Source organism: Amblyomma maculatum, chromosome 2 (assembly GCF_055883805.1).
Source record: "Amblyomma maculatum isolate TAMU_Amacu chromosome 2, ASM5588380v1, whole genome shotgun sequence".
Lineage (NCBI taxonomy): Eukaryota > Metazoa > Arthropoda > Arachnida > Ixodida > Ixodidae > Amblyomma > Amblyomma maculatum.
Genome location: NC_139345.1, coordinates 16,282,934 through 16,299,268, shown reverse-complemented (window position 1 = coordinate 16,299,268; position 16,335 = coordinate 16,282,934). Strand labels below are relative to the sequence as shown.

Here is a 16,335-nt window from a genome sequence, read left to right as displayed (position 1 = left end):
GTTTTTAGGCAACTTGAATTAGAATCGAAGATGGTCATGCTTTTTAAATTCGAATCAAAGTTGTCCATTTTTTTATATTCTTGGAGAAAGAACAGCCAACTCCACAGGTACAGGCTACCACTCTCATCAAAGAAAATCAACCCAATTCAGGCTGCGAGAAGAAGTTTAACACAGCCATGTTGATGGTCCTGCTGGTGCTGTGCACAGCGTCTGTGGCTGCCATGTGTGCAGATGACCCAGTTTCATGTTGCGGGAATAAAGAATAAGGCCTGCATAATACTGAGAAAAGTTTCAATGGCAAGAACTTATTTGATTGTGCCAGAATGTAGGGCTAAATATTGACAGTTTTCAGTACAAGCTCTCAGTGTATTTAATTTTTTAATTTAAGCAAGATAATGCAACACCCTTTTAGTCCCCAATAATTCTGAGGTGTTGCCAGTTATTGAGGGACATATTTGGCTGCATTTGATGCATTGTGAGAAAACACCGAACGGTCGAGAGCCTCAAATTTTGCCTGAAATTATGAATATAGCCTCAATAATAAAGACAGAAAGATTGAGTGACAACTTAATATTTTAATATATATATATATATATATGTATATAGTACAAAGAAAAATATTTTAATAACTCTCCATCAAATAATAATATTTAGTGAGTAAATAATGATGGATGACAAAATTTTAGTGCGCAAGCAGCAGGTCTCCAAACTTGCAACTTATTGGAATGGCAAATACGGCGTTTTCCACCTTTTGTAATAGTATACGATTTTTTTTTCTGAGAAAACTACAGCGTATCTTGCAAAACTAAGGTTTGTTTCTTTGTGTAGAGCCATTTGCTGCCACATATAAAAATTTAATTGAAAACAAAAATGGTCATGGGACTTTGATTACTGCTCTTATCTGAATGCAAACATACATATAATTAGTTATGGTAACTTACAAAAAGAAAAAAATTATGCAGGCAATATATATATATAAATTTAGTTTTAAACACGCGATACTAGAATGAGGTAAAAAATCAGCCATGATCTCTCCGTTCCTCGTAAGTATTCAACCATAAATTTGATCTATGTGCTCTGCAGAACAAAGACCTAAAATTAAAACGTGTTAATGAACTCTTCCGTCATTATGTGTGCAATGGATACCACAACTTGATCAAATGCTCTACACAGACAAGGGCAACTCATCGTAAGAACAAACAGGTGAGAGGGTCAAAAGCTACCTTAGCCAAAGTTTCTGTGCTAGCTTATTTATACACCCCACCAAGAGTCTGTTGTTAACCACACAGTTAAGTCCAGATTAAGCATTACAGCAGGAGGCACGTGTTCCACACGATAATTAATAGGCCCATCCTCAACATGTGAAAACACAAATACATCTTTGCATCCTTCTCAGAGTCTCTAATCATTAATTTCTTCAATTCCTCACAGCCAATAGTCATAGAGCAACAGTCTTTTCCCTTATACTGTATGAGGGGCTTTCCAGGGGTAATCAGTGCACACAGGCACACACACACACACACACACGCGCACACACACAGAAAGTAGATAAATAAATAAATAAATAAATAAATAAATAAATAAATAAATAAATAAATAAAAATTAACAACACAAGTATTTTTCAGTTATTTTCTAATGAAATAAGGCTACAGCAGACCTCTTAGAAACAAACCTGAAGGAATCAGAAATTTTGTTCTCTTAATCAGAAGTTGTTTTAAGTGACTCTAAAAAGAGGTGCGAGCAGGCTATGTATGCACAAATACGCATTACATGAGAACAATCAATAAAGTAGCTTTCCAGAGAGAGAACAACTGCAAATAAAACATTCATTTACTGTACTATACATGAAGCGAGCGGATAGCACGATTTTGTAATTTTTCTAAAGTTAAAGATAGGTTAGACTGGTGAAGATCCCATACTGCTGAAGCGTATTCTAGTTTAGGACAGACAAAAGTTAGGTATGCTAACGATTTGATGAATAGGGTGGCAAATCGTAGATTGCGCCTTATGAAACCAAGGGTACGTTTAGCCTCGTTAGCAATGTTCATGGTATGAGATGACCATGTTAGGTTTTGTGTTACAGTAATAACCAAGTACTTACAGGAAGAGATGAACGACACTTCAGAACCAAAAAGAGTATTTATGCAACTGCTGACGATGTAACGATTCAAACATGTTTTGGAAATATTACGACTTCAATAATATTACGAAAGTGGAGGCCAACGGTTACACCAAGAATCGATTTGGTTAAGATCTTGTTGAAGAATGCCAATGCCAGTACTGTTAGTGATTGGGTGGTAAATACTGTTTGATCTAGTTTTTTTTCACTAGCTATCTCATCTTTCGTTTATCTTTTATTTTTTTATGCACTCATGCAGGGAATAAAACAAATGAATGAATGAATTTCTCACTGCATTCCACAGCAGCTGCTATTGTCAATTTTTTTCCTCCCTGAATTTTGCTTTTCACCCCCATCCAAGCATACTGAGTGTGCCCAGCAGTGTGGCCCCTCCCTCATTTCATTCTATTCCACAAGCATGTGCCTTTTCATACAGCACAGGCAATCAATGCGCATAGCGCTAATATTTGGCCTCTGGCCACCTCTGCATCTCAATAATGTGCACTGCAATACCGTGCCAGTTGAAAAAGCAGCCCTGCAGTTGTTCACCCTCAAGACACTGGGTGGGCATACTTTGTGCACACGTGACTTTTAGTCCATGGCAGGAAACGCGCAGCACGTAGCGCGCACACGATACCAAGATCTGGCCATGTCAGCACGATGGTGCCTTGTCTTATCTGCACCTCCAGGCTCCAAGCATGCTCACTGCTAGTGCTACCGCCAAGTTGCTTAGCTCTCTTGCGGACGCAGCTACCGGTTCGAGTGCTAGCCAACTGCACCATTTAGGGCATATCAGTGATCTCTGAGAGATTTATTTTAGGACAGTGTCATGCCATTCTAATGCCTCTGCATATCAATGCGAAAGCAGTTCTCGCCTTATGACTGTGGTATCACAGTGTGCCATCAAAAGCTGTGGACAGCATGTGTGGACAGAGCGCGTTGCCATTCTGCTGTCAATCATTAATGTTAGTGAAACAAAAAAATTGTGTCCACGCTATGACTCCAACCATGAACATGTGAACATGCCGATAATTCCCCTTGTCTAGTGTAAAAATGCTGGAGGGCATTGAGGGAAAGTAAAAAAGATGGGACTGAAAATAAAACTAAAGTAGGTATGCGAGTAAAAACAGAATAAAGAAAAATTAAAGAAAAAAAAAAACTGGAAAATAAAAATAAACCAAATACAAAAAATAAATACAAAGTCTACATATGCCCTTACTTACATCAAATCAGGGGAAAAAGAGAAAGTGGAGGCCGTAATCAGAAAGTGTGTCAAACAAGCAGTTAGTTGGGTTTCTCATTCACACAGCGACAGAGAGAGTCTTAGTCCTCGGTGTTCATAACACCCCAAGTGAGATTATTGAAGTCGTCACCATCTCACAATACGAACGGCTATCAGGCACATCAACTGGCAGATACATTCTATGTACACTAGGCATAAATTACGAACGACAAGGCGGACTGACAACTGACCTTCCCAAACATACACAAGAGCTCTTGGTAATCTCACCGATACCTCGGAATATGCACCCAGATTTCCACACTGAATGCCGTGCAGGGAGAGCCAAATCTTTGGCTAAAAATTTTCTTAATGACAGATCTGTAGTGTATGTTGATGCAGCAGATTATTTGGCTAGAAAGATGGTAGCTGTGGTCACCACAGAACAAGATAGTCATACTGGGGGCACTATACATACTCAAGAAACACATGTTGGAGAAGCAGCCATTGCTCTAGCTACTGCAGGATCCTCGGCAGAAACCATAGTCAGCGACTCGTATTTGTGGCTATAATCACGGGATGTTCTTCCTAACGATGTACTTTCTCTGTAACTGAATACCTGTGTTATCCACTCTATTTTTATTTTGTTTCCAAGGAATAATGTTTGTTAACCAATGTATGTATCCTCCCCTGCTTGGACCGTTTCGGTCCGCAGTATTGTGTAAATAAATAAGTAAAACTGGCAATACATAATTACACATTGGGAAGAATCTCCCGACAAGCAGCATGTATTCTGCAAAATTGTCAGCCCCCATGGTGCATTCGCTTAACATGGACACCTGCTCATGCCTCCCTCGCTAGTAATGAGGCGGCTCATAACCTAGCTTGAGAACTGTCCTGCCGAGCTGGGTCGTGCAGCCCACCCACTATAAACTCTGGCAAGGACAGGCTGTTCTTAAAGAGAAATCCTGCAGCATTACAGGCTTGCCAGGCTCAGATTCCCCCTGCAGACCAAACGCTCTCCAAACGCCAGGCCAGAGCATGGTGTAAACTTTGTATTCAAATCCTCAATTATGTTGCCTATATTTGGAAAGACTCTAGTCGGACAAATACTATAAAAATTGTGATACCAAATCCGATCTAAATCGTATGATCTGGAACCGCCCATAGTCTTTACCTGCGAGCCACTTCAAACGCGACTGATCACTGGGAGGCTCTACTGTTCAGCACCGACCCGGGAACACAGATCAAGCTCATCCAGCTGGCTGAAAACGGCGCCACTGCTCAAGGAATAGCGGCCGTCATTTAAGCGGAATGCGGCCATTTGGGTCATTGTATCATAGACGACCATATTCCAGATGTTCATTACATAAAATGACTGTGATGCAAACGACTTTCAACAATTATAAAGGAGCATTCACTAATTAAACTGGTCCCATCATTGTCTGTCATTATCATGATATCATACTGGAATCATTCTTTTTGCTAGTCTTTGAATCATTTCAGCCTGCTTCAATTTCTCAACACATTTATAGTACTGAGCTATAACTGTGTGTACTGTAGTCTACTGTCAAAGGGAACATTTGATTGCTTGGCCTAAACACTTTGCAAAGCGCTGCTGCCGATAACTGGCGAGCATGGCCGGCACCATGTGTATGCTCGAGAAGAGCAGCCGGCCGTGCTTACTGTGCGTCGCCGGTTCTCTCGGGAGTGCTTTGTAAAGTCCAGCAGCCACGTAGTCTCATGCTCTCTTTAACTGTGGACCATACTGTAGCGAATAGAACTGCATTCCTCCTCCTCTCCCTCTCTCCTGGGGCTTCAGACACAAGCTTAAAGACTGGCGTACTTTCCAAATTTATAAAGCGATAGCTTTTACTACTCCTCTTTGTAGCTTTTTTGCAGTGTATGCGTGTTTGTCCTTGAACTGAGGAGAAACCATGCAGCAGCTATGATGTCACTCAGCCGCAGCAGCTGGCGGCGGCATCGCCACCGAAACCAAGGTAACCACACGCTCACCTCTTCCTAGTCATGTGACAACCATAATGTCACTCAACCAGCTATTTTAGAACCGTGGCGCTTGCTCTGCGTAGATAGCCTCTACTGCCTCTAAGCCGGTGCCAATGGATCGCAACATCTTTTGATAATTCAACAGCAGCAGTTATCATGAATCATCAAGGCGAGACTCTTCAACTGCCTGCGTCTCAGAGGCTGCGAAGATGACAGGCCGAATCCGATCATCCAGTGTACATAGCTCATCAAGATGCGGCCGCACAAAGACGTAGAGAGGCGGGTCAAGTGAAATGTGCCTTCGAGACGTTGAAAGAATGTTATGCTTGTCTCGCCAAACGTCATACTGGCAAGAACGCCGCCGAAGACGAGCTGAATCAGATGCCTCAGCATCATCTGCATCCGATCATCCAGTGGATGTAGCTTGCCGAGAGGTTGCCGCACAGAGATGAAGAGAGGCGGGCTGAGCAGCAGACTTTCAAGCTTTCGCTTTGGTTACTTAGGTTTAGCGTGGTTAAACCTTTGCCTAATTTTTCTGTAACTTTACCTTTTAAACTAGACAATTTTCTGCTGGTACCCTCGGGAGGAAAAGGTAAGAAATAAATAAGTAAACAAAAAACAAGCAAGCAAACACATAAAACGTAAAATTTCTAGCTTGATAACGAATCATCTGCAGATAACCAAGTACGCATGAAAGAATAGACTGTAGCTCACCTGAAGATGTAGAAGCCTGATTAAACAAGGGGCACTCTCGGTCAGTATTGATGTGTCCCCAGTTGTGGCACCTGATGCAACGAACGTTGCGCACAGGAATCCCAAATGGCTGATCACGAATTTCCTTGTTGTCCTTGGCAAAGCTGAAATATAAGCATAACTTACTTTGCTTGTTTGAGACTGTTTCATAGGCCATAGTGCAAAAATGCATTATAATTCTGCACGTGCTGCCAAGCTCATTCCCACATGCTGGAATGCGTCTCGCCCCTTAGAAGCGTAATTTACTACCCACACTTTGGTTTTGACCAAGCTTGTTTTGCTCGGCAGTTGACGAAGCATGACAAATTTTTATCAGAGCTAACGGCAGCAGCTGAGCAAGCGCAATATGGTTTTAAACTCGCGTTGGGCCATGCTAAGAAACCACCATCAATCATGGAATTCGGCCGCTTAAGCTGCAGGCTTTTTCTGATTATATATAAATACGGTGAAAAGTTGATCATACAATTTTCATGAGACTGCACGAAACTGTTGTATAATTTGGGCGTCGGATGATTGGAAATCTCGCAAAACTGATGCATATGCGTCATGAATGTACCAGTCACTCTTGTTGCCAAAATTAATTACGATTCTTTCCCCACGCGCTGTGAAAGCACCTCGATTTTCGGTCTATGAGACGTAATACATTCACTCGACTATCTTGTGCAGTTTTTTCTTCAAATTTTTTCTTCAACCCCCCCCCCCCCCCCCCCCCCCCTCACGACGACTACACTGATCACCGGCTAAAACTGGTTTCCTATCAGCGAAGTGTGTGGAGAGCGGGATAGGTCAAAGCCACCACACACAGGCTATTACGGGTCGCACGTGCGTAGAGCCAAGAGCGAGGCGTCAGCAGAACTGTCACTAAAGGCCATCACATGCTGAACAGCATTGTTGTGCACTCTTCCCTCCGCCTTGATTATAATTTAGAAAGTCCTGGATTTATGTGACATCGGTCGACCAAGAGCACCAGCACCATCTGCACTTTTGGACAACAGTACCCACTGGCCATCACACGAAGCGAAGCGTGCATAATTTATGTCATATAAATGAAGTTTTTTAATACATTATCCCAAGAGGGTTCGGTGGGCCAGCATCAATTCATCGTAAAATGCAGGTCATCGCACAAACGACGGATGCATTTCTGCTGTAGTGAAGTCTCAGATCACAAGTTTGAAAGCTTGGACACCGACACAGTTCACGACGACAGGGACCATCAACTACTAGCAGAAGGTAACCAATGTTTCAGTCTCCGCTCATTATGAAGTAGGTGCGCATCATTGCCGAATTTGCACACTATTTTCACACTATCACATATAATATAGACAACAATACCATCCACAAGACTGCGTTGTCAGAATGAAACATATACTCACTCTTCTCGTGGGGCATTGTATTTGCGTTGCCATTCAAACTTGAACTCTGGTTCATCATCTTCCTTCTGGTGTTCTGTATTAGGGAAAGCAAAAGGGAACTTCTGGAGGTTATGTGCATCAAAAGTTGAATAGAAACAAAAAGTATATATAATATTTTTGTATCTGTTACTGTAGGACGCCTCTATTTGCCCCCCCCCCCCCCCCCCAAAAAAAAAAAAAAAATGTGCCACTTGCTGCATCAGCTGGGCATCGGCGATAAAGATGGCCCTTACGCTGCCATCTTCAAATGGTGACTAGGCTGTAAGTGGGGCTTGGTGTAAACCAGACCAAAATGAAAAAAAAAACACCATTTAGACATACGCCAAATTTCATGTCTGAAATGTTCCTGTGAAAATGCATAGTAATGACGCTTATCGAACGAGCAAGAGCAGCAGCTAACACCACTCGAGCCTCGAACTAAACACACCGCACTCGTCTTCCCTACCCTCTAACTTTACTTCCAGAAATATTTGCACCATCATCATCTTGAGATTTCAGTTACAGCAGTATAACTAGTATATGAGTTACAAACGGTCCCTAGACTAATTTAACCCAGCTTTAAAGCCAGAAAGCATCAATATAGGAGGACTGTTGGATGAAATACTATAAAAACACAAATGTGATACGAGGCCTTTTCCCAGTTGTAGCATGTCCGGTTTTTGTCTCATATTATATAAGAATCTGAACAATTTCAGTCTAACTTCGCAGTTCTGGTCTCACAATAATTCCGTGCAATAAGCAAGGAGCTTCCAGCAAGAGGAGGTGCCATCTAGCTGTGGTGTCAGTTGACTGTTTCGATGCTTTTGTTTACATGACACTCTGCCTCATGACTTAGCCACAGAGACGAGACCAGATGCAGGACGAGTGCACCTCACACGAAGTTCGGACCACGAAAACAATGCTTGGAATTTGTAGAAGGAAAGTATTCATAGCAGTTGAAATCACCAGCACTGCATAACACAGGACAGGAGATCCTGCAGCTACCGCTGCTGGACGGCTGCAATTGGCATCTCCAGCTAAGCTGGCCACACCTCACAGTCGGATCCCGGAGGGTTGACCATGTTCCAAGGAGTTCAAGAAATGCGCGATACCAAATGTGTTTAGGTTAACTAGGCGATGCCCTGTAGGCTACCCTACCCGTGGCAAGGGGTACAAGGGGAGAAAAAGGAAACAAACAGCGACGACGAAATGAATTTTTCACATGTCCATAGACTGCTATGATAAGGAGACCGAGGGTGCACAATTCAAGTTTATAGTCAGAAACTCAACCCTGAGTCCTGAAGATGAGTTTTTATTGAAAGATGCCTCTGGCAAGCGACTCCTGAGCAGGCAATACACCGAACGATGATGATCACTAAAGCCTCAAACATGAAAACCTACGCGGGCACACCTATTGCGCATGGTGTGAGACACGAACAGGTGCAAGCCGGCAGCTCATGCACTGCCATCCCAAGCACGTGTTGGAAACAACAAGCTGGTTTACAACAGCCGCAGCACCGCGTGGCTTCGACCATCAACGGGCTGAATGTCGGCTGTTCTCATCATGGCGCAAAATTCTCTAATCAAGCATGTCAGCGCAAAAAGAGGCAGGAACCAGCATTAGGAACATGGAGGTGCGTTGCCCGTTCAACATCTGTGGCAAGTTGGCACTAAACATGCAAGCAAGCACAGAGCGCGTTGCCTTGCGGGATGACTGCAATATTAAGTGTAAATAAAAAGCTGTCGGTGGATTTCCTCATTTGTATTAGTATACACAGATGAAACCTGGTATTATATGCAAGTTCATATTATATGAGTGCTTTAATGATATTGAGTGCAGTTGTATATTCTGAGCCATTGTTCTACTACTTCTTTCAGCATCAGCCTGACTATACCCACTGCAGGGTGAAGGCCTCTCCCATATTTCTCCAATTAACCCGTCCTGCAACCCGTCCTGCATTAACCTGCATCCACTTGACCCCTGCAAACTTCTTAACCTCATCCGTCCACCTAACTCTCTGCCGCCCCCAGCTACGCTTTCCTTCCCTTGGAATCCAGTTTATTACCCTAAGAGACCATCGGTTATCCTCTCTTTGCACTACATGTCCTGCCCGTGACCATTGCTTCTTCTCAATTTCCACTAGAATGTCAGTAACTTGAGTTATTTCTTCGACCCAATCTGCACGCTTCCTATCTCTTAACGTTACCCCTACCATTTTTCGTTCTATAGCCCTCTGCATTATCCTCAACTTAAGTAGAACCTTCTTGGTAAGCCTCCACGTTTCAGCCCATAGGTGAGTACAGGTAAGATGCAACTGTTGTATACTTTCCTCTTGAGTGATACCGGTAAGCTGCTAGTCATAATCTGCGAGTGCTTGCCAAATGCGATCCATCCCAATCTTATTATTTTTGTTATTTCCTTTTCATGGTCCGGATCTGTGGTTACTACCTGTCCTAACTAGACATATTCGCCTACTACTTCCAGTGCTTCGCTACCTAACGTAAACTGCTGTTCCTTCCTGAGGCTGTTGAACATTACTTTAGTCTTCTGCATATTGACTACTTAAAAGGATACTGAAAAGATTCTTGGACTGCCACACAATATTCAAGGACTCGAATATATCGAACTTGCAGGTAAAGTGTGCCAAGTTAACAGTGGAGCAATCACTGATTAACGCTGCGACAAACTTCATGCTCCTCCTCAATGCAATGAAGAAGTGCAAAGAAATTTGCGATGTCATTGTTGCCAAATTGCAATTTTCACTGGCTTTGCCCCTATGCTGCCGCTCATTGTCCAAGGCAATATTGCCAGACAATGCTTCTTGAGCCATTCTTGTGGGGACGTTGCCTTTTTTCCTTCAAGCAACTGTTTCTTCGCTAGAAGGTTCGAGACATTATACTTCATGTCATCACTGCGGTGCCTGTGGAGAACTCTGAATGCCGGCAGTTCTATTTGCAGATTACATCGCCAGTTTAAATGCTACCACTTAAAGACCTCATACCATTTAAAAGCAAGTTTGATATGTTTGTTTCCTGCTGGCTGTTTGCTGCATGTCCTGCTTGCTTCTTCGTTGTCGGTTTTGGTTACTGTCACTTTTCCTTTCTTTCCCATCTGAAGCATTTTTGCAAAGATTTTGTGTGACTGAAGGAGTGAGCAGTGTGGCGCAAGCAAGATATAACACTGGCATCTATGCCCCACAACCATAAGAAATTTTATCTATGCGAAGGAGACTTTTCAGAGAAGACTGGTTCTGCTATCCTAAGTAGTGTAAAATGAGTATATGTGTGTTCCTCTGTTTGCTGCTTTCACTCCTTCTCATTTCCATCTTTTTATTTGATGTTTGTGCAACCTAGATTTTGGAGGTAAACTTACGAAATTCTAGTATCTGTCTTACAGTCCAATCACTCCTTGACTCTTACTGTTCTTACAGCAGTATGGTTGTCTATTGCAAGCATTTCTATCTACACATGTGTATTAATTGCTGGCAAATCAACTGTTCTTCCTAACAAGTAAAATAAGATAGAGTACACACCACTTGTGACTGCAAAGAAATGTCTTATTTATATTTATAAAAAGAAACAGCGATTATTCTATGACACATGAAATTTGCTGAAAAAAATATTGCTTCTAGAACACCAAGAGTACACTGAAATTTGCAAAGAAAGAGACCAAGGAGTACAATCCATAATTTAAAAATATTAAAAAAGGCATCATTTTTGGACATAGCAACACCATGAATCAAGAGACTAATTTCTAAAGATGCAATTTTCAAAAATTCTAAAGCTTTTTTTCTTTTCCTGAACTTTGTGCAAGGCTAACCAAGATTCAATACAAGCAGAAGACAATAAATATGAGATACTGTGCGTGACATGTTGGAAATTTCTCAGTAAGTGCTTTAATGAAGGTTGTGGTTTGTGGAGTTTAATGTCAAAAGCGACTCAGGCTATGAGAGATGCCGGAAATTTCGACCATCTGGGGTTCTTCAATGTGCACTGACATCCCACAGCACACGGGTGCCTTTCTTTTCGCCTCCAACGAAAAAAGGCTTCCAAGGCCGGGATTCGATTCCGCATCCTTGGGAACAGTAGTCGAGCACCATAACCACTGCGCCACACCGGTGGGCAACTTTGATTAAAGGCAGAGAACAGCAGCGAAGCCAAATCGAATGCATTTAATATCTATTCTTTTCTGTTTCTACCCACCTTAACATACAACGTTTGCTCGAAGAGCCAGTATAGCGACCACCTTAAAATACCCCTCCAAAATGCACCTTTCCAGCAGATCTGCAAATAAAAAAATAAAAAATAGAACCAAGACTTGCCTCTTTTGACACCTGGTGGAGCTTCATACATAAAATTAAGCGACAGTTTTTCTTTGCTTTCCTTGCTGACAAGGGACCTGAAAAAAGAACACATGGAGCACCAATGTAAGGCCATTTAACAAATAAATCGTTAATGTACTCTACCACCTATGAACGCAGATGTGTGCTATGCATCGCTGCTCCTATTTTTTCTTGTGCTAGAGTGTTCAATAACTATTACAAGCACACTGTTCGCAAGTTGTTATGATATCAATGCGTAGTGCAGTAGGCAAGTCAAGAACTGGATATCCCAGTTTATAAGCAGATTGATGCTCTGGTGCCTTATTTCTGTGTGATAATTGCATCTGCGTTTGCCTATGATTTTGTTCATGAGAATGTGAATTCATTAATTTGACTCGATGATATTACAGATAACCAAATCAGCGGGCAATGGGTTTGAAAATGTTCAGGCAAAGCACACATTTTCAGTCACCAATATTTCATCTCCCACTTTCTCTTACTATTCCTTTTAGGAATGCTAGCACGACCGCCGATAATACAAATTGGTATTTCCGTATGTCATAACAAAGTCAGCATAGAAAGCGCCTGAGCATGTCACCTCTCTGCTATTAGTACTTGCTAGAGTCAGGTACTAAGGCTTTCAGGCTTTCTTCGAAATAATTTGTTGTGCTGTAGAAATTTCCTTCGGAGCCTCCGACCAATCAGAGTCCAGACATGTCACTTGCCAAGTATTACCTACCAGAGGCATGCTCGTGGCTTTTTGAGGCTGCAAGGCTTCAAATGGGGGGTGCGACTCTGTGCAGATTGCTATAGCAACGACTAATGACATCACAAAATAACTTAATTAAAGTGATAGCATATGCAATCCCGATTCTTGGTTTCGGTGACCCTGGTAGTATACTTCTCAGCACTCTAAAAAAAATGCTACCAGCAGCATCTAGGCTGCAGAACAAAAACAAATTATGCTCTATTGGCTCCACACTTGTGCCCAAGAGCACATCAGGCATTCATTAAGCACTATGCATTGTGTGACTCCTCGTCTAGAAACAGTGGAAAACACTTGCTTTCTGGAATGGCAGAATCCGCCATAGAAAAATCGTCCATTGGCCCTGTACTGAGCGGAATAGGACACTGTCCAAAAGGAACTGTGGTCGTGGTGTGACAACTCGCACGAGAGTGGTTTGCTAACGGAGACACGTCCGGGAGCTTTGCGTACGTGCAAGTGGAGAGCAAGATTCATGGCTGGCCTCACGACTTTGTGCGCCCTCTGCAGAGTGGCAGAGGAGTCAACAGACCGCGTGGTGCTGAAGTGTCCGGCTATCTTCCCGTCTGCCCGTACAATGTCATTGGCTGAGGTGGTTGGTTTTCGGCTTGGCAGCGGAGAGGCAGCCTCAGTGGATGCAATTGTGGCAACGAATAGACGTTTGGAGTTTTGGCGGTTGCAAGCAGTGGTGAAATGCACTTTAAGGTGACCCTGCCACAACAGCAGTGACGGTGTTTACTTTTTCTTCTTTGTTTCCTTTCTTGGCCACGCCTTTAGCTATTGGAGCTAAACTAGCAACCCGCTACAAAGGGTGGGTCACTATCACCTTCACCATCATGAGAACCTCATGCAGAATACAGAGATGAAAACAAGTGCAGTACATAAAGCAATACAGTCACTTTTAATTACCTTAGGAAATATGCCATTAGTCTATCTTCAGACGAAGAACTTGCACTATGTTTACATCAAACTGACTAAATGAATTGCATAACAGCTAGCACGCACCACATGACAATGGGCAACTCAGGCCAATGTTTTAGTAGTCTTCTGTTGTTTTTAGGGATTAACATGGATGTTTTTTTTTTTTTTTTCCCCCGATGGACGCCGGATTTTAGTTAGAACAACTTGCGTTCCAGAAGCGCATCAGGACATAATTGATAAGGCTTACCTGTTGTTATACAGATCCTGCTCTTTTTCGTACTGCAATTTCAGCTCCTCCTGCTTCCTCTTTTCATTCTCAGTCCTTTGCTCTGCCATCCATGCCTGTGCCGAAAAACAAACACAACAACGCCAATGTACGAAACCTAATGACAAAAAATGTACATAGTTGAGATATATGAAGTGGTGCACCGTGATGGAATAGCAATAGTTTATAAAAAATACGTCGTTCAGCACCGTTATGAAAGCTACAAGATAGAGTTTGGAAGCAGTCGCGAACATCTCTCAACACTGTCTGTAAACTACAGCGCAGCACAAAAATAATCCCGAGCACAACTAAGAGGAAATCAGCATAACTAGCAAGCCTTGAAACCGAATCTGTACATCAAAACTGTTGACAGAGTTCGTCAATACAATTCCAAATAACACATCTACTTTGTAGTCCTCGCATGCACGCGGACGACGTAAGAATTTGGCGTCTAGATCTTCGAAATATTGGGATCAATCATAGAAATTATAAAGAAATGTTAAACATTCACGGATATCGTGCAAGCAAGCCAGCGATTGAAAAAAGGCGCACTACACAGTCAAGACAGAGAATACAACCGGGCTGTAACCAGAAAATAGAGGCAAACATTGCATTAGAAATCAGTAGTATTTTTACCCGCTTGATGTTGTCCCGTGAAGCCGGATGGAACGGCTTTTTGCACATATAATTGTTATATCCTTTTCCCATAGCGAAAGCTTCGTTTTAACAACTAAATACGGCGTACACTTGCCGACTATCCACGCACTAACGACGCCATCAACGTTACTTAGTTGGAAGCATAGATAGCATGGACAAACAAAATTCATCCACCTTTTCTTGATGATGATAGTACAAAATTATGTTCTGAGGCAGATTGGTCGCAGGCGTCACCTTGCAGCGCGCCGACCTCGTGATCTAAAAACGTTGCTCGTGACCTCATGCAGAGAGGTACGAAAGTACTAGTATAGTGGTTAGAATAGGGGAAGTGTGCGGACCGCGCTGCCGACTCTGAAGCTCTTCCGCGATGCTCCGGAGCGGGAGATCGAGGGTCATCAGGCATAGACCTTGCATCAGGCTCCTCACATGGCAGTGGCCGCAGCCCCTTAATCGTTATATATCGTCGCCTTTATGGCAGTGCTGAACGATGGGTACAGCTTCACCTTATAATTATTTTCCTTTAAACCGTTTTTGACACATGTATATCAAGGCACAATCAGAAACATGGTCCGGAACACGCCGTACAAAGGGGCCACCCACGATCGTTCTATCAATTAACATTAGCAGTTGTGCCGTAAATAATGTGCCAAAGCTGACGTAACAGTAATTATTTTCCAAAGCAGCTCGCAAACAGCAGCGTTGCGCCTTTCAATAATTTCGCACACAGAACAACTATTCCTAGTACGATTTGTGCCCGCTTTTGTAACGAGGTACAAAACAATGACTTTGTCGCCGGCTCATCATACACCGCGAGGCAGAATTTGCACCAAAAACAACGTAAAGCGCCCACATCCCCACATCCCGTGCACACTCCAGGGCACCATGCTCCAGGGTTCAAGCACGCGTTTCATGCATTGACCTTGTTTCATGCGCCGACCTGACGTTGATGATGATGATAGGTAAAAGCGAGAAGGCGCGCCATCTAGCGGAAGCATTACCAGACGGCTTCAATGCTCCCCATAGGCGCCTCTTGGCGGTAATCATCACTTTATCATTCTATAGCCACTGTACTAGTACTACCATGGCCGGTCTCTCGGGCTCAGTTGGAGTTACCAGCTACATGGCACCGCCTAAAAACACTGTACACTTTGTGTTGCATTCCATCGAGCCCGGCAGCTCCAGCAAAGATTTGAGCGCTAATATTTTTTCGCCGCATAGAACCATACTCGCCGCATGCATGCTTGGGAAATCGAACACTGCCCTAATTACAGTGGAAGCTCCGAGCATATCGAAACGTGTTTATTATTACAACTGTCCTGCAAAGGCATACCCGTTCGAACATCGCCCTGTTGTGTGTCTTCATTGTCACGAAGCAGGACACATGCAAGCTTCGTTCTGTCCGAACGCCGCTGTATGCGGCCATTGTGGAACTGCACATACTGTAGACGCGGCCTGCACCTTGCCATACTGTGTTAGGTGTAAAGTACAGGGTCATCTTTCTACCAGCACAACATGCCCCTCTAAGAAACCGTCAGTCACGCCGCCGACGCAGGCCCGGTTACACAGCAACAACCTCGGCAATGACACCGGCTCATCTGAGATTACCTGTTCTACATCGCAACTCAGCCAGACAACTCTCAAAAGAGTCACATAACAGCAAAAAAAGTCCAGCAAAGAATCCGCCGCAAGCAACTCGAAACAGTAATTATAACCATCGGATTTACTGGTCGTGTCTGATCTAGACAAGGCACTCGCCAAAGCGCAAGCTGATCTCGAACGCGCGCGTTCCCTCATGCTCGACAAGCAGTTAGCGTTCCAACAGCTTCTCGAGGCCAAACAGGTCAAAGACAATGAGGCGAAACTTCGTCAAGCCTCAGTATGCTTTAAAAAATCTACCCCTTTGACCCCACCTTAATT

At 43.2% G+C, this 16,335-nt stretch overlaps 1 protein-coding gene across 1 annotated transcript in view; it reads right to left on the bottom strand.

Moving 5' to 3' along the window:
- Window positions 1-14,558, bottom strand: part of LOC146198036 (uncharacterized) — a 29,495-nt gene extending 14,937 nt beyond the window's left edge. Inside the window, exons 1-5 of the mRNA XM_084593348.1 lie at window positions 14,398-14,558; window positions 13,744-13,838; window positions 11,813-11,889; window positions 7,473-7,545; window positions 6,061-6,203 (exon numbers count right to left, since the gene is read on the bottom strand). Of these exons, the coding sequence (XP_084449474.1) occupies window positions 6,061-6,203; window positions 7,473-7,545; window positions 11,813-11,889; window positions 13,744-13,838; window positions 14,398-14,469 (460 nt within the window). The 5' untranslated portion in view covers window positions 14,470-14,558. The remainder of the gene's footprint in view (window positions 1-6,060; window positions 6,204-7,472; window positions 7,546-11,812; window positions 11,890-13,743; window positions 13,839-14,397) is intronic.
- Window positions 14,559-16,335: the final 1,777 nt, after the last annotated feature.